Source organism: Haemorhous mexicanus, chromosome 7 (genome assembly GCF_027477595.1).
Source record: "Haemorhous mexicanus isolate bHaeMex1 chromosome 7, bHaeMex1.pri, whole genome shotgun sequence".
Classification (NCBI taxonomy): Eukaryota; Metazoa; Chordata; class Aves; order Passeriformes; family Fringillidae; genus Haemorhous; species Haemorhous mexicanus.
This window is the reverse complement of record NC_082347.1, coordinates 19679620-19703316: the sequence shown is the minus strand read 5'-3', so window position 1 is coordinate 19703316 and position 23697 is coordinate 19679620. Positions and strand designations below refer to the sequence as shown.

The following is a 23697-nucleotide window of genomic DNA, read 5'->3' as shown; positions in this document are numbered from 1 at the left end:
AAACAACTTTTTATTACCACCAGAAAAGTTAAAATACAGAACATCCTCACAATATTATCATTCACATTTTTATGGTCAGTGTTTTCACATAAATTAAGCACACAAAAGGGTCTTGAAGCTAACATAAATCTAATCTATTTCAACACATCAGAGCTCTTTTACACTGCCAGAGTGGCATTTAGCTGCCTTACTGGAAATAAAAGTCTGATTCAAATTTGTGTCTTACTGTTCTATGCTTTGAATTTTTGTAAACCTTTTCATGTATACAGTCTAGCCAGATCAGGTTAAAATGAAAACAGATGTCCAAGACTGATACTATAAGCAATGTATCTTTGAAATATTCATTGTGAGATATAGGGTCATTAAACACAAAGCCCATGTTTTTAAGAAAGCTATCATGTTAGATTCCAATTCTGCAAGCACCTACACATATACTGAATGCTATTACTAGCAGTGGTCCAGGTACAGCCAAAGGGATCAGAGCAGTGAAATTGCATCTGTACATGTTCTGTACTGCTTGAAGTAAAATTGCACCTGTACTGCTCTTCCACAGTTATGTGCTCAATTTTTCATTTTATCTGGTTATATGGACACAAGGCACAGTGGTTGGAGCACATATTCTGCAATGCTAAGGCACTTGATATTTAGCTATCAGATGTTACTAGGTCTTAATTTTGTTTAGATTTCTAGAATACAGAACAAGGCTATCATAAATAAGCATGTGAGGTAGTTGAACTGAAAGAGTATATTCCAATTTAAACTGCTCTTACTTGGTGTTACCATGAGTCTAACACGGAAGAAACAAAACCTTTATGAAATCACCCATTCTTAAAATCTACAAAAAGATCTCTTAAACAGTATCTAAAGGAAAAAACATTCAACAACAGGACCTGAGATGCACCTCTGCATCTCCATATTTTTCATTTAAATTAAACGTTCACATTCCTTCAGGCTAATAAACGCACAAAATTTCCTCAGACACATTGGTATTATAAACAAAAAACATGGGGGCCTTACCTATCTTTTCTACGTTCTCCAACAGATACAGGGCTAATGGAAATCCTAGGTAATGTAGAAAGGGAGTTCTGAGACTGGCTGCTGGTGAAGGAGGACGTTTCCAAGTTAAGAGGTGACTGGGGAGGAGTTATCAAGCTGGGACTGCTACATTCTGAGTGTGACAAGGAGCCTAGGAAGAGGCAACAGGAGTTTTAGAGTCCTGCATCTGTCATAGTTGGCAGATCTACCCAGACACAGTGAAAGACACCACACACATCTGAGCCAAGAAAGAGGACTGACTGTTCACTATCTATTAGTCATGGCTTAGGAAGACCAGGCAACTCATTTCAGACAGTGCAAACTTACTGTCCTTAATGACTCTGTGTTAAACTTGTCCTCTCCAAGTGCAAACAACTACTGCCATTTTCAACAGGAGACAAGGTTACAGACAAGCTACACCAGGAGTGTGTCTAAAGAGCACGTTTAAGAAAAATAAAAGACAGGAAAGAAGTAAAATAAAAATCTAATACGTAGGTTTGTTTTCAAATAAAATATTTATGTGCAGCCCTTCACTTTACATAGGAGGTACATTATGTGACACCTGAAAAAGATAACAGAAGTCAAGCATGCATCCTACACAGAGAGGCAGGAAAGCTCTGAAAATTCAAACAAGCTTGACATGACTTAGATTGCATCTTTACCCTGGTTGTACCCTTCCTAAGTAATCTACAGAACAAGTGCCATGACAATTTGCTCCCTTTGAAAAGCAACAGAAAATAGACCTCAAATTATTAATCACAAATGAAAGATATTTTCCAGAACTTTATTGGCCCAGTTAGGAAAAGCATTGCACACAATACATTAAGGCTGCAGAACATTTGAGCAGTGATGGCAGCAAAGAGTTGCTGATTGCTGTCAGCAAACTCCTGATTCTGCCGCACTCCAACTACTGCCTGTCTTTAAACATCTCCCACTAAGCAATTTTGAATGAAGTACTGAAATATTTTCACTGCATTTTGAAGTATAATTTACAATCAGTGACACAACAGTAAGCAAATAATATACTTAAAGAAACAAACAAAAAAAAAAAGGCATGTCAGCTCACTTAAAATTTTCAAGGCATCATTCTAGAAGAAACAACAACTACAAAACATACAGCAATGCTTATTCTTACTACTTTCTGCATTTTTACTCAGTGTGCCAGTACTCGAGTCAACCATCAGAAAAAACAACTTTCACTAGAAAGTTTCTTTTCTTTTTTAACATTTCTCTGGCAAAATGCAGATTTTGTAACCTTAATAAAATTGTCCTACTTAGACTGTGGCATAACCTGATTTAACAACTGCAAGAGATTTGTTTTGGTTATGCTGAAACCAGTATAACTAAAATTACTTATTAAATAATTCACCTCTGTCAGAGCCCATCATGGACCTTGGATATCTTGGTGTTAAAGGGATCTTAATTCGTTCTGTTCTGTACTGCAAGTTACTCGAAGAACCTATTTTTAAAACAAGGAAAAAATAAAAAGACAAAACAAAAGCAACTACAATCAACAAAAAAAAGTACATTTAGATTGTACTTCTTCAAAGAGCATTAAAGTGGCCTCTAAATGATCAAGGCAAAAGCTTTGATGATTACCCACATAAATGCGAATATCACAATTATAGCAAATTATCTTGATTACACAATCAGTATAAACAGAACACAATGCAGCTACACAGTATATATGCACTGTACATACTTGTATGAAAAAATATTTTTAGTATTTTCCTACTAAATTAAAATTTACTCCAAGTCCAAGCAAGAATATAACATCTCTGTTCACTAAGAATCCATGGGACTTGGTAAAGGGCATTTAAAATATTTTGATTACATTCTGCTTGGATGAATACAGCATCACAGATACTGGCTGCAAATTGTTATGCCCCTTTTTGCTGTGCTTAGAAAGCTACCATGCTCTACTCAATCTTTGATGGAACACAGGAACACAAGCACATATAAAGTCCCCAGTTATTACACATTTTAGAATTATTTAATTAAAAACTTAAATAATTCTAAAATGTTAAAATGTCACTGCTATAAAGCATGCATTTGCTTTGGTGTCATTAGGCTAGGCATAACAAAATATTTACATGTCAGTCAACTAAACATAAGTATACTTTATTTTCCAAGAATACAATTTACATTTTTCTATTAGTCATCCTTGACTGTTTGTTCAAGGGGCTCTCTCCTTTGCTTTCCTCTCACCAGCTCATTGAACCTCAGCATCTGGCCCTGTGTCCCAACTCTCTAAGGATACTTTTAAAGAGTAACAGGCATGGAAAGGAGAATCCCTCACACACAGAGACCATTTCAAAGAGACTGTAAAGAACAAACTAACCACAGCAACTTCCAGGGAACACCTTTAGTCATAAACTCACAGGAAATGAACCAAAGGAACACCAGAAGCTTTTAGGCTTTGCCAACCATGACAATCCCATAACAAGTGTACTTAAGGAGTTTTCCATTTATAATTTTCTCCAGTATACAGGAATCCCACAGAAAATAAATCAGAAAAGCTGGTTACCAAGTCTGGCACTAGATGGCAATGAATTTGAGCCATGAGATGCTCTTGTACGTGAATTTTCAGAGTAGTCATTGGAGTGTTTATGACTTAGGTCCAAACTCAGGCGACCTTGATGCTGGGAGCTACATCAAAAGAAAAGCAGAATAGGGCAACAGTTAGAACTGGGCAAAGAACCTCAGCAAACAGAAACTGACCAACAAAAGATTTTGGTTAGCCCATGTACTGAATAAAATGAATGCTTCTTTCATTTCCACTACCACATTGTCCCATCATTTTATGAATTATTAGAAGACAGAAGAAAAATAGCCTTGATGTATATAAAACAGAAGAAAGCTTTGTTTGTTTTGGCAGTTTCAAGAAAAAAAGTTAGAAATCAGTTAATTAAAAAAAATTTTTTATTTGTCAGTATCAGTCAGTGGGGCAGAGGAAAACCTAATCCATCAGTTGCTGAAAGACATGAAAGCAACTGGCACATCATTTATATGCCATAATGGTTTTGAGACTACTGGATCAAAATAACACACAATAGCAGCATGTTTCACTCTGCACTCTACCAAACTACTAGAAGCAATTTTACCCTAATGAAAACAAAATTGTAGGGAGACATAAATTTAAAAACACCTGGGATGCAGATGCTGGTGACATATTTGGCTGGCAACTGACGGGCAATTGCTGGTGTGAACTCTATGGCTCCAGGCAGTATAGATTGGATTTCTCATGACAGCAGTCACTGCAGGACACGGTGCTAAGCTTCTTGGTACTGTCCCTGCTTCAATGATAGAAGCATATTCTTATCAACATTATTAGCATAAAAAGTCCAGATTTAAAATAAACCTTAATGTTTTATAATTACATATTTTAACATTTACATGTATGATAAATAAAAATATTAGTATACAAATACATTATTAAGCACCATACAACACCTTTTTGATAATACATGCATGTTTAAAATCTTCTTTACAATTCTGTAATGAGTCAGTAATAAAGTGGATTATATTAGCAAAAATGAAGCCATTCACAGCATATGATTTTAATATGTGCTAGTAAATAAAAGATCTTCTATTTTCAAGTACAGAAATTTTTTAACCAGGAATAGACATTCAGAATTTAGTCATCCAACCAGCATGCAAGATTTCATTTGTCACTTGAACTGACTGCAGCTATAATTATTCTGGTTCCTCTCTTTTGTTGTTTCAAAGGGTCCCACTTCTATCATGACTTTAAATTCTGATGTTTATTTCTGAAATTTATTACTCAAGCTGCTTTTTTAAGTATATTCATCCTTCAGTAATAAACCAAAATGTAACTTAAAATTTCCCTTTAAATGAGTTGGTAGCATAGAACACAGTAGCAAAAATTTCAAGACATAGACTCGTATTGTCAAATACTGTCTAAAGTAGGTTTGACTCGACTCAGTTATTGCGCAAAAGTATCACGCTAAGATAAAAGATAACTGTAAGGTACTTTTAATACTATTTCTACAAGAGAGAAAGTGAGAGAAGAGTGAAAGAAATCAAACAAGAGCAAAAGCTTCTTGGTCTGAGTTACTCTTGAGGATGTCTTTTCAACTGATTGAGACACCATTGCTTGAAGCTGTCCAACGTTCCAGATACTCAGATTATTACCTTCATGTTCTCCAGAAAGAATAAAATCCTCCATAACTTCTACAACTTACAGGAGTTTGGGGCTTACAAGAAGAGAGGATAAACTCATAAAAATCAGTATCACCTGACTGGGAATTTAATATACAACTGCTGAAAACTGAAACCTAAAACCAGACACTAAAGACTGAGCAATCTATCGAAAAACACATTTACCAAATGCTTCTTGACTATTACAAATTAACTAGCATACAATATCCTAATTACTTCCTTAAGCACTCCATTTAGTCAGTGCCAATTCAAAACCTGCTAACAAGAAGTTCAATACCAAAAACTCTTCAATCAACTGAGACAAAATGATGTTTTCTGTCCTGATTATACTAATATATATTGAGCTTCCTGTGAGTCCCCTTTTCAGTATCTTCATATCTCAAACACACTCACATTTAACCTTTCACTTTGATTAAGATCACAGCCAGTTTGGGCACTCAACATCAGATACCCCAAATGTTTCCAACTGGTACAACTTAATATGTTTCACTTCCTGAATATCAGATTTTTTCCTTGGAGGAATTTCAGAAATAAAGCAGCTAAAGCCTGGGATACCTTCATTTACTTTCAAAAATACTGAAAATCTTACTTTTCCTCCTAAAGGACAGGCTACACCTTGTTCTGCACTAATGTATTGAGAACTCCTCTGCACAGAAACTGATGAAACACAAATGCTTCAGCCAGAAGTTGCTCAGCTTCCTTAGTGATTCTTAATCAGGCTTCACTTCTTTACAGTCCAAAAGCTGAGCACACCGTGTTCAGACTACAACAGACCATGGAAACAGGTTTGGTGAGTCGTGTTTCTTCTGTACTTAACACAAGTAATCCCCAATATTGTCCAGTGTGAACAAGTGACTTGGGGCATTCCTAGAATCAGTCTGGAGTTCTGCCACTCACCTGCTGACATGCTGCCAGGGTATAAGGCAGGAGGCACAAAGCCATCGCTGTGCCTAGCAGAACGTTTGGGGGAATATGGTGCCCATTCCTGTAGCTCTGGAGACAGATGCTCCTCACTAGCTGGAGCGTATTTCTGCACCTACAAGAACATAGAAATTTGATTACAGGAAGTTAGAGATTCAAAAGAGTAAAACAGTCAAACTGTGGGACTATAAGCAACATCAAACTTTCAAGTATCGGTTCCAGAATGTGCCACCCCAGTGCTTCTTAGACATTTGTCTTTCAATTATGTCCTTCTATCCATTTTTCCTCCATCCCACTTCATTACTATTTTTTATTATTTTGTAATCTTTTTAAACCAATATTTGCAATTTAACTGATACCTTTTGCATCAATGAAACACCCAGCATACAGTTACATTTCTCTGCTTTCACAGGATATTTCAGCTGCTATTGTCACAAGTGTTTGCTACAGAAAATCTGGCTAAAAAGCCAGAAAGCATTTTCCTATAAGCCTGCATTTCCAGATACATGAGGAGTAACCTCTCTTCAACAAGCAAATCAACTTGTTGTTGAACAACAAGTGTTTCTTCACAACTTCTGTTCTGTATATAGCAAGTAGACGCTGGTGAGTTAAGAACATATATAAGAATAGCTCAGACATTGACAGTGATGCAGGAGAGCTGCAAATGCAGGGCTCAGCACACAGCGTTCACACATTTGAAATGTACAACACAGAGTATGTGACTGATGCTCAAAAAAAGTAAAAAAAAAATATTGAAAATGTACTTTAAGTTTTTATGATAATGGTATTTTAATTAAATGAAGAATAACTGATAGCACAAAGACTCAAAAAGGCACAGGTGCCTTCTTAGAACCAGTTCTTGATAATTTTCATGTCTGCACTAGTAATTGTTCCACCTCCTATTCAGGAATTAAAGCACGCCTAAATTTATCAACTTATCAAAGTACACAAAATTAACTGTGTCTATACACATCTAAATAAAATAACAACACCCACTATGGCTACAAAATTAAATTACACTGTATTTTGCTATTACAAATACTTCTTCAGGAGTGAATGCATGCTGACTGCACACTGTCACAAACAGCGCCATATAGTTGCAACAGACAAGGGCATTCCACCAGAAAAAAAAATTTCAGAGTGACTGATGCTCCCATTTTGAGGCACAGTATCACTTGTGCTCTCCGGCCAACAACTTCAGAGTTATAATGTTCTGCCTATTTTCTGGGTGGACAGGAGAAAGTGAAGAAAAATAAAAAAGAATCATAGAACCTAGTTTTAATTTAATACTAAAACTAAAAATTAACAAAGACATAAATTAACCTTAAAAAAGCAAAACAAAAAAAAGTCATTGTAGTTCTACTATACAATTTTCTTCTTTACCTCAAACCAACACCTACCTTGCCATCTGTAACACAGCTTGGGCAGCACATTGAAACAATCGCAACATGTCCCCATGTACCCTGTGGTCTCTTCAACAGTGAGTGCCAAACCACCCACTCTGTTCCAGCTAACAAATCTCCTGGGCATAAGTCCCCACCTACATGTGTCCTTGTCACAACTGGCAACTCCTTACTCACTATACAAACACTACTACAATTATAACTGGGGTGGTGCATATGCCCATGACAATGCACTACAGTGAGGAATGGGACTATCAGTGCTAATGGATCAACTTGATATTCTGTATAAAGCAAACACCCTACTCAAACAAGTTCAGTATCTTGATCTTGTTTTGTTGATACACACATGCTAAAATATGAGATCACAATATGCCCCCCTGCACTTTGTGCAATGCAGTTCTTGTGACCTTTCTCTTAGCATAATGCTCTTCAGACCAAATCTGCTGATTACAGCTACAAAATTGAACTCTTATGCTTTCAGTCGTTTGTTGTGCTGGTTTTGGCTGGGACAGAGTTAATGTTCTTCATAGTAGCTACTATGGACTATGGTTTTCTTGATTGTGCTGGTAATAGAGGCATGTTTTCATTTTTTGCTGAGCAGTGCTGACACAGAGGCCTAAAGCACTCCATAACTATCTTTCCCCAAAAATGTTTGGGAATGCATAAGGAATGGACGTAGACAAAACAAAATGGAAGCAGACAAGAAAAAAGGCATAAAAACCTGCCAGGTGTTCTCTTACACCAGTATTTTTGCATATACAAGGCTCTAATCCCTGCACTACTTCCAATTCACATCTGCCATCTGTATTGTTTCTAAAACTCTGTGAACAGGGTGAGATTACCCATGTATAAACAAATAAGGGAAAAGAATATGAAATTCTAAGTCATTATGATGTAATTACATTTAACAAAAAAAATCACACTTCTATCAACTTCTGTTTTTAGTTGGAAAATAAAAAAAAAACCTCCATCTGCCAGCTGAGCAAATCTGAGGCAGAGGATCTGAAATAGCATTATTGATTATGTCACTATAGGATGCATTCATCTAAATAGGTCGTTCCCAGAGCACAAAAATTTTTCTTCCATCCACTCTGTCAAGACATGGCCCACCATTTCTCGGCAGGGCTCTTTATTCTAACAAATTATATGCTGATTTTGAGCATGCATCATATTCTAATAAACAGTTCACCTTTATAGTGTAATAGGCCTAACACCCTTTGAATTTCAGATAAGATGTACAAAATTATTTTGACACATCGAAAGACTTGGAAAAAAAAAAAACCTTATGGGTGGTACATCTTTGTCCATTAAATTGTACTGTGACCTGGACAACCAACCCAACTTAGTAAAACTTCAGAAACCCTATTTTCAGTTTTTCTAAAGCTGATGCTTTGTGTTTTTATTTGTCTTTTCGCATTGTCAAAAACATACAAGAGCCCAGATGTTGCAACAAGCAGCATTAAAACCCCAGGTATGGCGGCCAAGCAGAACACTATCTTTCAGTTTGGTGGCCACCACTGCCTGGTAAATACTGGAACTCCACATGTTGGTTTTGTGTTTTGTGGTACTGCCAAGGGCCAACTGAGCCTGAGGCCTTCTGAAGAAGAACCTGAGTTCTGAGGATGGGCTATGTTTCTCCTGCTCTGGTACATAACTGGGCACCCAAAACCACACTGCTAACACACTTCAAGGTTTCTAGTTTTGTGCTTCAATATACCAAGATGCTACCTGAAGTGCAGGATTAGGAATGGGCACAGGGGTCATTTTATGCCTCAGAGCAGGAGCCGATTTTGGTCGCGGTCTCTTGATCTCTGGCTCTTCAACTCTCTGAAAGCCAATGTCATCTTCACAGGATTTCCTTGAAGACAGGTGAGTGCAGTCAATTCCCTCCTCCCGATAATAATGCCCAGCGTTCCTGCTGCGCCCCTTGAGAGTAGCAGAGTCCTGTTTAAGTGCCAAGGAAACTGGAGCTTGGGCAGTGGCTGGGCTGGTGGGTGGTGATCCCGTCGTTACTGTAGACTCTGATGCAGAGCTTGCCTGCTGTTTATGTTTAAATTTGATGGAGTCACTTCTCTTAGGAGGAGTTGGAGGAGTTGAAGCCACTTCAGCTTTTGATGGCTGAGGTGAATGGCCTGTCACCTGATTAGGGGAAAGGTAGTCCAGTTTGGGAGGAGTTGGTGGCCTTTTGAAAGTATCAGGGTCAAAGATAGATTTCCTTTGTTTTGGCTTTTTATACACAGAGAACTTTTCTGTTTCTGTTGCTGAGATATTAACCATGACTTTTGGCCAGGTACCACCACTATGCTTAGTTCCATGTCCTTTGTCAAATGCTGTCTCAACCATCACACAGTCAGTTCCTGTCGGTTCGTAAGGCAGCCTCCTGTTGTCCACGTCAACAGCTCCATAGCCTTGGTCCCCGTATGTCTCTGGGCTGAAGGAGCTGAGACTGTGTTCTGAATTGCTATGGCAACTGTGCACTGTGTTCCTACGAGAGTCAACTCGTAATGTGTTACTAGGGAAAGGTTTGTGATCGCAAAATGAAGTGCTGCCCTGATCGCTCTGCTCCTTCTTGCCATCCATGATGTCTGGATTGAAAATGTCAGTCTGGGTTGAGCTGTTGAGTTTCAGATTTCTTTTATTTTGTGCTTGTATCTCTGATGCATGAACTCTACAGTTTGACATTTTTTCTGAATCCTTCAAATTTTCAAATATATTTTGACCACTCCAAGAAGAACTCTGAGGAAAAACCTAAAACAAAAATGACATGTGATCACCTTATTATTGTGGCTGATTTCGTTTAGTATGAGTCATATCCTACCCTCCTTGATTTATCCATACCTGAATATACACTTTGTAATATCTCACAATTCAAAGCACAGAACATCAGATGAAATGAATCTAGAAAAATTTTTCTAACATTTTTAGAACAATTCCAAAAGGGCAACTCCACATGGTGGCTAAAGTACTCAATTGAAAGTGAAGGGTCCTGAATTCTACATCTGCCTCTGATAAGTGATGCCAATAAGATAGCTTTCATTGCCCACTTCCCCTCAAACATTTCATCTCCTTACTTTCTTAAAACCTCAAGGTCTCAAGATCTGAAACTCAAAATCCATTTAACAGGGCCAGAATAACGGGATTCTAAACTCAAAAAGCAAACCTGAAAATCAAAGCCTTATACTTAATCTTCATGATAGCAAGAGTTCATTTTCTGCACAACTCCCTCCTGACTAAAAGCTAACTTTTTTTAGCCAGCAAGAAGCTTATCTTTCAAGTACAAAAGTGCTGCAGCTCTGAAGCAAAACCCAGGAAGCAGCAAGCAATTGTGGTAGTGCTAATTTCATGTAACCAGCAAACAAATGGGAAAGAAGACAGTAAGTTAATCTCATTTCCTACTAGATGGCACAAGAGCCTTACTTTGGAAATAACTGTTGAGGAAGCATACCACCAGAGAAATGCATCCAGACGGTTGTCTTTTTCCCATTTTGATATACTAATTTTCTTGCATATATTCTTCCTTGAACAATTACAATAATTCTGCATAAAGTTCAAGAGAATTCTGCAAATTTAGCTTCCGTTACTCACCTTCATGAGTGACAGAGTAAGGGAATCCCTACAGTTTCGTAGCAGAGCTTCACATTCAGTAAGTGACTTATTATCTAGTGCAATGCCATTGATCTGCAGACAAAAGAAACCACAATAGATATGTGTAAATCCAAGGTAATAGGTAGGGAGGATTTAAGGTAGATGATCTCTGAGACAGAGAAAACACCAGCCTACACATATATGTGACTGAAGTCTGGTTGATGATTGTGCATTTTCAAGAGTGGAAAATGGACAACTCCTAAATCCAATCTGCTACTCCTGCAGGGACACAGCATGACACCACCAGTTCACTACACCTTCTGTGCAGCTGTACCAGCAGCAATCACCTCCCCTTCCACAGTGCACAAACCACACCCATCCTGTAAGGCTGCAAGGGCAGCAGGGACAGACTCCCTCCCCAGAACAGATGACAGCTGTGGTACCAACATTTATAAGACAAGGAACCTCTCATTCAATGAAGGGATGCCTTTTTGGAACTGACCCTTCCTAGTCAGTATAAGAATGACAAATAGATATATGTGTATGTGTGTATGTGTGTATGTGTGTGTGTGTGTATATATACATATATGTATATATATATATATATATATATATATATATATATATATATATATATATATATAAAAGAGCCAAGTGTAAAGAATAAGCTAATGCTTCTGACAAAAATTCTAATATGAACTCAGGAAATAAGCTGCACATTATATTCATCACTCAGCATACATAAACATTAATTTAGAATAAATATCCAGTGAATTTACAAAAAGGATTTAATATTGCAAAAGTAAAAATTATTGAAATGTTTGGCATCCTAAAGAGCAACATCAATGATAACACTTCAAAATAAATAAAAATTTAAAAAGACAAATGGATTTTTAACACTTACAGCAATTATTCTATCTCCCACAGTAAGGGAACCCTCTTTGGCAGCTGGGCTTCCAGGCACCACAGCAGCAACAAATACTCCATTTTCGAGACTGACCCCACTATCTGAAATAGACAGAGAAGAATTTGATTCTGCAATTCAAATATATTGCTCAAATGCCATGTCTGACCTGCCTGCACAAGAAAGAAATATGACTACCAATCTAGCTGAGTTTCAATTTCTGAAAATCGTTTCAAAGAAATAACAAGACGGGGAAAACAAGGACTTTAATTATCCCAAAAATGGATATAATCACACAAATATGGGACAACTGGGTTTAACAGATTTGTTTACACTCCCACAAACATTCCACACAGGCAGCCAACTAGAAACAAGTATTTAAAAAAGAATCAACTAAAACCCACCCAAGGACAAAAAGAAAACCTGTACTTACAAGATGAAGCTATTATCAATAACAGCATTCTTAGTTTGCTTAAAAAAAATTATGAAAACTCCCCTCTAGGAGGTCATTAACATGTAAATGTGATTTGAGCAAAGGCTCAGAGAATATGTACTGTTATGTCAAGCCTTATTTGGCTGAACAAACATGTGCCATTGACATCCATCCTTTTTAGTCATTACCTTTATGTCCAGAAACATTGATGTGAAGAGGTGTTATCACTCGCCCACCTAAAGACTTCCTTCTTCGAACCACCATATTAATAACACCTCCTCCATTTAGAACAGCTTTTATAACTTGCTTTTTATCCTTATTGGTAAGATCCACATCATTTATCTTCAGCAGCCAATCATTCACTCTGGTAGATATACAGAATTAGGTAAGTCAGTTATAAGCACACTTTGCTGGACACAGCACATGAATAATGTTCCATGAAAAGGCATGCAACAGAGCTGATCTCAATAAAATCATCCTTCATTATCTGGAGTTATCCATTCCTGAAAAAGCATTAAATAGCAGCTAAATGAAAACCAGAACTACTAGTTTGCATTTCACCAGGAAAATAATATCCTTAAATCACTAATGACTACTTCTTCAATGCTTTGTACTGAGAAGAGTTACCAAAAAGTTACTAAAAAGCTTCTATCAACACCAAGAATAGCAGATGGCTCCAAACAATCCCGTGCTTAAACTCTACTTTTCTCCTGCCCCCCCCTCAACAACTTACCATCATGTCTTCCCCAAAATTTAAATAAATACAAGTTTGAGGAGATTATAATAATGGAGTAAACAGGGCACAGTGCAACAAATAAACATTTCAGATTCTTTTGAGTTTTGAGTGCTGAGTCAAACAGCGTTTAATTTCTGTAATGCTTGTAGGCATCGGCCTTCTCAGTGTGATTTTCCAACCAACATTAATAATATACACATGGCAAATGATAAAGAAAAAAGAACTTCAAAAAATGAAAAAAATTATGACAATTTCCAATAGGCTCAGATTTAGTTTATTATGATCAAAAACCCAACAGGTATCTTCTAAAATCAGAGCCTACCTTAACCGACCATCAGCAATACTTCCTTTGTCTACTTTGGTAACAAAGATCCCACAGTCTCCAGGGAGGTACGGCTCGTTCACACCTTCTGCCACATCAAATCCAAGTGCTTTCAAGTCCATATCATCCTAGTAAATATTAATAACAGGTGATTCCACTGCACTGGCAAACAGTGTCTGTTACCAGGAGGCATTACTGCATGTTTGCAGTACTTCTATTTACTTCTGTTTACAGGGTTCCTGCATCAGTACAGTAAGGTTTGATTTTTTTATACTTAAATATATAAACTACCATTTCCATTAGGTTTTTGGCATTGGAATGATCCTTCTCTCTCAGATTAAGACTTAAATAACACAAAAGGGCAACTTCACCAAGGAGGAATAGAAAAGCAGCTGAGCATGTGAAAAAGCCCATTCAGACTCATATTACCTGTTGTAAGGTACAATATTGGTTGTGTAGTAAGAAAATAAGGACATGTTTCCTAAGAATGGGGGAAAAAACAACTGGCAAGGTAAGGAAACAGCATTGTGTGTTAGTGGCAAACTCAGGCAGACCTCTGCTGTGGTATGACCAGAGACCAGAAATAAACAAGAAAAACAGCTCTAACATTATGGGGGACCATTTCTAAATACAGATTTAGAGGTGATATTCTACCAAGCCTGACCCAAACTAGATAATTCTTGATGTGAAAAGTTACAAAAATCTTTAAGAGATTGGTCATGGAACAAAACAGGGAAATTTTAATGTAGTGCTTGCTTTGGTAAATAATAAGGTCACTGTAAGGAAAAAACTGATTCAAAAAATAGTACCTGACCACAAACTGAATTATTATTGCTATTTTCACTTTTAAATAATACACTTCTAAAAATTAGAGAACTCTACTTGAATCTGTCTACTGGATCAACCATCTCAGCATAATGAAGGGTGGTGGCACTTTAAAATCAAACATCAAAAAAATAAGTAGAGTCTAAAGCAGATGTGTAAGCATGGTTCAAGTTAACCCATCAGAATGAGAAGAGCATAACGTCTTCAGGGAGTACAAAAGGTGCCTGATAAAAGCTGGAGATAAAGCATGCAAAAAGATAAAGATTTAGCAGAAAATAAATTGAGCTAAAGCTGAAAAAAAAAACCTAAAATCCTTATGATTCTTCCCAATATCCTACCTAAGACAAAAATTTCATAGGGAAGAGCATGAGGCTGACATAAAAAAGGATCAAGTAGAGATCACAGTATCATCACACAGCATCAGAGCTGAAAAATGAGTTTTAGTTCTCTTAGTTTTGAGCTGAGTGATTATGTATAACACAAGTTTAATAAGACACGCGAAGTTTAAGCAAAAATAAAACAACTGAAATGTATTAAACTCTGTAGTCTTGACCCTGGAATTCAAATGCTGGTAGCAAAGATTTTTCCCTATATTTGATCAAGGTTGGCACAGTATTATTACTATAATCTGATAGCTGCAAATGTAATCCTATGTTTAAAAAAGGGAAACGCATCCAAATGACAAAGTGCACATATCTGATCTCAGTGATGCAAACATGTAGAGCAATCTTTGAAGTAAAGAATAACTAAATAACCACACATGAATGAAAAATTCATCACACTGCTACGCTGTTTAGCACAGGCACATCATACACTAGACCTACTAGTTAATTTAACACACAATGGAAAAGCAAAATTACTAGCTATCAGTTAAAACAAGAAGGAACAAAACTGATGGAGCTGATCAGAAGTGCTGAAACAGCTTGGTCAAAGGGGAATTATTACATTATTATTCCAGAAAGAATTTACAGATGGTGATTCTGATGGATCAACATCAGTATTCAGTTCATCTAATCTTTTCAATATGTATTTCAGAACGTAATATTATAATATAATATCTAATCTTTTCAATATGCATTTCAGAATCTAATTTTTTGTGCCAAGAAAGAAACATACTACTAATTTTGTAGGGATGCACTGTCAGAACACAGACAGATTGGAAGAGCATAAGAAAAGATGACCCCTGAATACTGCAGTAGAATGAAAGGGATTTAATTTGACAGAATTTAATCACTAAAGTTTGTCATTCAGGAATGACAAAGAAATTCTGCTACATACAGAAGCTGTTATAAATGAATCCCAATCTGGAAGACTACCTGTGTATTTTATGTGCCCAAAAAAGTTACCATTAACAATGGGATGTACCAACCAAACATGTCACATAGAAAAGCATAAAAGAATTACATACATTGCAGCAAATTAAAAATTTTAGGCTACAGTGAAAAAAAAAGTGAAATTATATGGAGAAAAATACTACTAGGATAATAAGAAGTAGAGGTTATCTGGCTTGCTAAACTTAAGAACCTTACTTAATATGCCCAAACAGAAGAGAGATTTAATTTCCTCTACAGACAAGCAAGAGATTAGCATCTCCTTTCATCCCAGATTTTCAAGCTGAAAAGTAATGTTTCCCTAAAACCATGAATAAATACTTTTAATACTTTAAAATTTCTAATCAGCAGATCTGAGCAAAAGTAGGATAAATACCTTAATGTAAAACATTAACTATTTTATGCAGAGATTTTAAGGGTTGTTGCCAGTAAAAGACTGGCCTCTAATATCACTGTTTCCTTCACGTTTTAAGTTTTGGCTGCCTTAGCAATGCCATGTCTGCAGTGAATCACAAATTTAGAGACCACTATACCACATTACACGGACCTGGGTACACTGCAACATTAGATGGAGGAACTATTTTTATTTATAATGCATATGAAAAAAATTATAAAGCTTGTATATAACAGCTTGGTTTTATCAACTACTTTCATGTAGCTGTAACTGCACTTGCTGCCTACACGTTTTTTGGTCAAACGTTAAAAAATTTAAATGACCAAAATCATATTTTTAATCTTATCTAGCATTTAAAGACTATAACTGGCTTTGGAGCTATCCAATACACAAGACAGCACAGTATATGATTTTACTTACTCTGTCTTTTTCAAATTCTACCACTTCTGTTTCCCATTCCAGAGAATCTGTATCTATGGCTGAGTCGTGGGAACTATGGGCCATCAGTTGACGAAATCTGGCCTCCTTTTCCAACTGATTTTCCATCTTTTCCCTAGGCAAAGAAAATTATTACTTGCAGACATAGACAACCCCCTTTTAAATAAACTGAAAAATAATGGTAAGATTGTGATGGATATTATATTTGGTTTTCTAAATCAAAAATCCAAGCTGTCAAAAATTTCCTTTGTTTTCTATCTTTGCAATATTCTTGGTCTGCTGTCAAACTGACTTTCCATTTCCATACATTGTCTTAACATAGTCATATAAAACTATTGCAAAAAATGTAAGACAAAGTGCACAACTAGGTTTTTCACATCTTCCAAAATGCATTTAATTTGCCCTCCGATGAGATTCATCAGTATGTAGGGCATGATAAATACCAAAGACAAAACCTCTCCCATAAACCAGTGAGTAAACAGTTGAGAGGAATTAAGCTGCAGTTAATAGGACTTCAGTGAAAGGATCCCGTTATTAAGTGTGTCTCCACAGCACAAAGCTTACACTATGAGTCTCATTAAAAAGATGAAACAGATAGTGTCCGGCATGATCATTTCCATGATAACTAAAAACACAGGCAGTGCTTCCACACACAATAACATGAATGCCTGCTGCCTAAAGCTGCAACAACATATGGTTCTCTTAAGAACACAGCTAACAACACAAAGTTTTCATCACCAACTTTAATGCAGTTTGGTCATTTCTCTAACATACTTCAGTTCCTTCAGCTCACGAACAGCATCATTTTTCTGCTTTCTCATGTCATCCAGGTTGCGAAGAGCTTCAGCCAAGTCACTCACAGCTCGGTCTCTCTCCCTCCTTAAGTTGTCACACAAAGTTCTTCAAAAGAAAAAGGTGTCAATCTAGTTACTTAAAACCCTATTAAAGTAAACTGGTTTTACCACATCGTATAGTTAATGTAAAATTGCAAAAAACAGTTTCAAAAGGTTTCTATCTGCAAAATAAAAAAAGGATAAGGAAGAAAAAAATGACATATGCTAGGTCTTAATTCTTCATCCCTTTCAGAATCTTATTTCTACTTATCTTCTTTAAACTAGCAGAAAAACCCCTTATTTAAGTATTTTTCTTAGCTCCTTAGAGATATTTAGTAGCAAATATGTTGGACACTTTTTGTGCATCTCCCCACAGACAAAGAATTATGTGCAGGACTAGAGCTACAGCAGGATTATTAGTATAGCATGCCTAAAAGATTGCACGATTGGCAGTTCCTACACAGCAGTGCTGTTAGACTTAAGGGTATTTACTAGAGACGTTTTGGTTATGAAAGCACAGAAAATGACAAAGATCTTGTAAGGTGCCCTCAACATTTTTAAAAAAATCATCACGTGACAGCTAGTGCAGAGGAAGTGCTGGCAAAATCCAGCCATCCTAGAACTGCATCAACTGTGCACCAGGTGTTACAGAGATCACTCAGGTATCATCTAGCAGTTGTTTACCGTATGCTTTCCCTTTCTGCAACAATCTTATCCCGCTCTTGAAAGGCCCAATCCCTCCTACACTTGGCTACTTCTGCTTCCTGGACAGCTTCCTTTAGTTCTTGTGACATTGCCTCATATTGCTTCCGAAGCATTTCAATTTCTTTGTTTGCTCTTTCTATGTCTAGGGTAGCAGAATCTTGTATCTAGGAATAAAGAAACACAGATAAGTATTTTAGGCACAATTTTTAGATACATATGCACAAACAGCTTTTGCTATCTTAATGTAGCTGGATGTATTAAATTCTTATGATTTAATGAAAAATATTCATTTATTTCAGCAACAACTTTGGGAGGGTCGAGAAGAAAGATAAAACCTGCTGTAATGCATTTCATCCAGTAGCACACAAATTTGTACAACTACTGAATAAGAATCCTCACATGAAAATAACATCAGTGAATATGTCATATTTCAGAGATGACATTCTGTGCTTCAATCTTGTTCTGCTTAGCAGATAGGAAAAACCTTCAACTTAATTTAGAACTCAAGATACACTACCATATGCAACTGCATATAGTATATATATAGTATAGATAGACAACACATATTTCCCACATTAACACCTATTATTTACCCTGAGACAACAATCCCAAGACTTGGGATTCATACAGGTCCCTTAATTCCAAAGCAATGAAACTGAAGAGCGATGAAATTGAAAGAGTTTTTATTTAATGCTTCTCGTTTTAGATAAGAATTACTTTATTCTGAAGTTAACTTGTCCCTCCCAAATTCCCTATTTTGAATAAGAGAGATGGTGACAACAGTAAGACAAATACACACAGAAAACTCCAAGCCTGCAGCACAGTAACACAAGCCAACTACAACAGTACAGCCCATCAGAACCTGTGGGCTTGCAAACAACTGCTTGTGTTTAATTTCAAAAATGTAAAGGAAACTAATGAGTCTGGACTTATTGAGTTACAATTTGGTTAAAATGTGAACTTTTTCTATTCATATTTCCAAACAATCTTAACACGAAGCACAAATGCATTTCTTCCAAACAATAAATTCTGTCAGTATGTCTTGAAGAACATACATGCACATGCTTGTATTTTAGAGTGACTTGAGGAAAAGAGGCAGGACTCCCAATGTGCCCAGACTTTTAATGTCTTGCAAGTTATTGATCTAACTAAGCTAAGAAAGAAAAAGGCATTATTCAAGGCATCACTTGCAATACCTGACGGGCTTGATAATATTCCCTTAGCAGATGGTCTCTCTGGATGATAGCTTCTGTTCTCTCTTTCCTGGCAACATCTCTTTCTTCCTTCACTGTCTCTATATCCTTGCAAGCTTGATCAAGTTCCTTCTGGGCCTCAGCTTTGTCCTTCACTTCATGACAGTATTTTTCCAGTAACTCATTCCTCTCACAAATGGCTCGATCTCTTTCCACTAGAGCAGAGTTTAGCTCCTAAAACAAGATCCATTGTTTGCAGTAGGTTAAGTTCAGAAGGAAACAGTTCATATTTCCAACTGAAAACATGTCATGACACCTTGAAAGCCTAGAGAGTTTACCACCAATGTTCTGAAAAATGGGGGCAGATCACATTACATACAAGTAAGTACTAGCAAAGAATATTAAATGTGGTATTAAAAATATCACACCATCACATGAGCACAGTGCTTTGTCAAAAGTAAGCAAGATTCTGGGAGCACTGATAGCTTTCAGGAACCTTAATGAGAAAAGGTTATAAACCAGACAGACTTGGTGTTTTTAAAAAAAAAGTTAAATATATCAAAGGGTAAGAAGATAGCACCAATATTTTTAAACAACTCCTTCAGTTTTACAGGACTGAAATAATTTGGACAACTTAGCTACATAAGCATCTTACAGCTTCTCTATAAATTTTCATGGAACATTCAAGTTATATGCCATTAAGATAGCAATGTGCTACAGAAGGCTGAAGATAAAACTACAATATTCTATAAAGTGGAATGACAGCACATCTTAAGTGTGGAATTCGACTGCATTGTAATAAAAAAGATAAGGCAAATGTAGAAATGTTCTAGAATTCTGCCCTTCTAAAATTATTTAACTTAGACTTCCCATTAGAAGAATGGGTCATTGAAAGAATCCAATTTCTTGCCACTACATTTTCAGATGGCTCAGGTCTCTAGAAGTATTCAGTCAATGGCTACAAAGAAGTCCTCCTACACATAGGCACTCCTAGCTGGAAACTACTGGCATTTTGATTGCTAAAAGTTCACCAGAGACAACTGGCATCTCAAAAGCAAAAGAAAGAAACAGTTGAAGTGCTTAAGGATAAAAAGACATCATGTCATAAACTGATTTTCATTTTATTTACTTCTACAGTTTGCAAAAAACAAAACTGAATATTTAAAGCATAGTTGACAATTGCATTTTGCTGTACTAACACAATTGTTTTTTAAATGTGCATCTAAATAAGGCTAGTCAGACTTTTAACAATGACATTATGAGTGCCATTGCTGCTGTAGAGTAGCAGATGAGCACTGAATTAATGACTCACTCTGCAGGTGAATCTCAATTACCAACATAATGCTCAAGTGCTTTCAACACCAGTACAACCTTCCTTGCTCAGTAACTCTGAAGAGAGAAAAATCCCTAGACTGTCTGCTGTTGCAGGCTAGTTTTAGTACGGAAACCAGCATTTTGCACAGTTTAACTACAGATTGTATAAAATGTGCATTCAAATGTGTGCATAAAACTTAAACAATAATATTAAGTCTTGTTCCACAAGCAGCTGAGATGAAAGTTCACCAAGGCTGAGGGAGAGCTCTCAGCAAGACCTTCACTAAACAAGAATTTACAGTCCTTTAAAGTGTTTGGGAAAAACACACATTACCACAGTTGAATTCAGCATGCTCAATATAAACCATCTGAATAGGAGCAGCCATTGCCTCTGGTGATCAGTGATAAAATTTCACCTCTGTCTTTTTCCAGGACATTTGCACAAAATTATCACTACACAGCACAGGGGAATGCACCATTTGGCACTGACTAGAACAGCTTCTGTTTGATAACAGTAGAGCAGTTTGAGTTGAATTATTCTGAATTTGTGAATTATTTTTATGCTTTAAGGAAGTTCTCACATCTGAATACAACATAAGGACAAACTATAACAGATCTGTTAAACTGAGGGGAAAACCTACTATCACTGAAATGAAACATACCATTCTAAGTATTTGGCAGAGTAAAAGATTATGCTAAACAAAAAAACACCATTGGAGAAAAGAGAGGGGGAAATCTCTAACATCCAATCCCTGGCTTTGATTAAGTGAGTTCATGAGACCTGAAAAATAACGAGATTTCTTCTATAATTTACTAAATACTAAATTAGTACATTTTAGATGTCCATTAAACCAATAAGTTTGGGCATGTGTGACTAATAAAAGCTTACATGTCTAACTTGGAAATTAACTGTGTGACCTCAGCAGTAGCTGCTCAGATATAATGCTTAAAAAACAAAATAAAATGAATCTCTTCTCCATTTCAGCTGCTTTACAATTTCTCTAGGACACCAAAGATGCACTAGAAAACTCAAGCTTCAGGGAAGAAACTACATTTAAAATTATCTAAATGAGTTCCTGTGCTGTTTTAAACAATCAAAGAGCCCTACATTATAGAGCACTTAGAAGTGCCATATATCACAAGAAAAGTGAAAACTACTAAGTTGCCTTTTCAAAGAGCACCAGAACAACTATGCACTGAGAGGGTAAGCCCACTTACAGGGGACATATTTCAGGATACTATTTCAATTTAATCGATGCACTGATTGATACACTTTTTTAATATTTCAAACATTTTCCTGAGAAGAGTCATAGCTACAGGAAAGAAAAATGGAAACAAAAAGACAACTCAAGTATGGCTATTTCACACCTTTCAGAATATTACAGTAGCAGTTATTTCTGATTTCTGAAGGGCCAGTTCTGGGAGTGAAAAAAAGCACGTGTCTGCCTTGCCAGCATCATGCTCCCCAGTCCTAAGCTCTTGCTGATTCTTGTTCAAACACCCCTTTAAGTCAATGTATTTAAAATTTTAATTCCCTATCCCTTAAGGCACTTTGGCAAATTACTCATAGTGCCACAATGACAGATACAACTAATTGGAACAGAACAACTAATTGTGGTGATTTCCATGAGTATCCCTAACCTACCCTGATCCCACTGAAATCAATAGATGTTTTGATTGGCTTAAATGCTTTGATGAAAGTAGAAGAGGTATGAAACATATTAAAACCTCACTCACTGAGGAGCTGAATTACTGAGCTGACAAATATGCAGGGCTGGAAAATATGACTTCTTAAAACCAGAATTTAGTCATACTTAGAAGCTCTGATGCTACATGTCACAGTTCAATTATGTTCCTCAAAAAATCGTGTTATTTATTTAAAAGAAAGCCCCACCTTTAATTTTTTTAAAGAATATTTTGTTCAGATGTAATGCTGTGAAAAGAGTAAAATAAGATTTACAGGCAATGGAATACATTTGCTTGTATCTATTTCATGCTGAATTAAGTATTTGTAAACCAAATAGTAAAGTGAATGCATGTCAGCAGAAATGAAACTGAGCAGTAAACTGTGTTCTGCAAATCATAACAGCTTCATTTTGACATGGCTGTGATATAAGCATTTCAAGAACAGATTGGAAAGTTCTGGTTTTACACACTTAAAGGCATGCCTAAATTCTAAAGAAGAAATCTTCAAAATATCCCCTTGAACTCAGAGGCAGTAGAAGGGCAAATGAGTAAGAACATGCAAGTCAGCACAGGCTTTGCATAAGTATTTGAGATGACTCGATCATGTACTGTCTTAAGCCACAGCAGATAGCATCCAGTGGTTCCTGTAGAGGTTAAAAGTTTAAAATAATGGATATTTAGAGCTATATTATTATATAGCATTACTTAAGATATAAAAGACTAACACAGGAAAGGAAAGGATTTATAATATGCAGGACAGAACTAAGTCAAGTGTATAGCAAATTTCAACTGGCAGGTACTCTGTTCAAACATGGAAATTGACAGTAAAAAGGCACACAATTTCCTCTTTGCAGTGGATTCCTACTTTCCATTAATCAGTTATACATTCCTGATTCCAGCATCAACAGCATACACTCATTTCCCTTCCCCACTAAAACAATATCTTAGTACCTGTCTCAGAGCTTCCATCTCTTCACTGGCCACTCGTTTCTCAGAAGAAGTGTTCTTCAGCTTGGACTCTGCAAGCTCCAGTTCTGTTTGCAGCTTATCTACCTCTTTGATTACTTGATCTCTCTCACTCATTATGAGGCGGTACTCATTGAAAACCGAATCCCTCTCTTCCTTGTATTTTTCTGCATCCTTGGCTGCCTTCAGCTGCATTGTTTTGAACCTTGTCACCTCTGACTGTAATCGCTCCATCTCTCTCTGCAACTCTTTGTTCTGTGCTGTGGCGTTGCTTAGTTCCTGCTGTACTGATTCAAACCTGAAAACAAGCAGAAACACCAGTAAGACACTTGTTACTCATTTTCATACATTAAGGATTTGGCTGGGTAACCACATGTATCCATGGATAAAATATAACCACAGAGGACCTGTTAGAAAATGTTTTTTCTGTGCTGCAAAATAACCACTGCTTTAGGAATGTTAGTGAACCTTAAGGAATATTACAGAACCTC

At 36.6% G+C, this 23697-nt stretch overlaps 1 protein-coding gene across 4 annotated transcripts in view; it reads right to left on the bottom strand.

The window, feature by feature from the left end:
• The window catches only part of DLG5 (discs large MAGUK scaffold protein 5), a 98295-nt gene that overhangs the window by 15371 nt on the left and 59227 nt on the right, over positions 1-23697 (bottom strand). For 3 of the 4 annotated variants that reach the window (XM_059851293.1, XM_059851290.1, XM_059851292.1), the window contains 15 exons: positions 23192-23504; positions 19244-19474; positions 18027-18211; positions 17284-17409; positions 16492-16624; positions 13522-13649; positions 12652-12827; positions 12031-12134; positions 11127-11219; positions 9270-10289; positions 6115-6253; positions 4184-4331; positions 3563-3684; positions 2405-2494; positions 1018-1186 (listed from right to left, as the gene is read on the bottom strand). In XM_059851293.1, coding sequence (XP_059707276.1) covers positions 1018-1186; positions 2405-2494; positions 3563-3684; positions 4184-4331; positions 6115-6253; positions 9270-10289; positions 11127-11219; positions 12031-12134; positions 12652-12827; positions 13522-13649; positions 16492-16624; positions 17284-17409; positions 18027-18211; positions 19244-19474; positions 23192-23504 — 3177 coding nt within the window. The remainder of the gene's footprint in view (positions 1-1017; positions 1187-2404; positions 2495-3562; positions 3685-4183; positions 4332-6114; positions 6254-9269; positions 10290-11126; positions 11220-12030; positions 12135-12651; positions 12828-13521; positions 13650-16491; positions 16625-17283; positions 17410-18026; positions 18212-19243; positions 19475-23191; positions 23505-23697) is intronic. The other variant, XM_059851291.1, reaches the window with a different exon arrangement.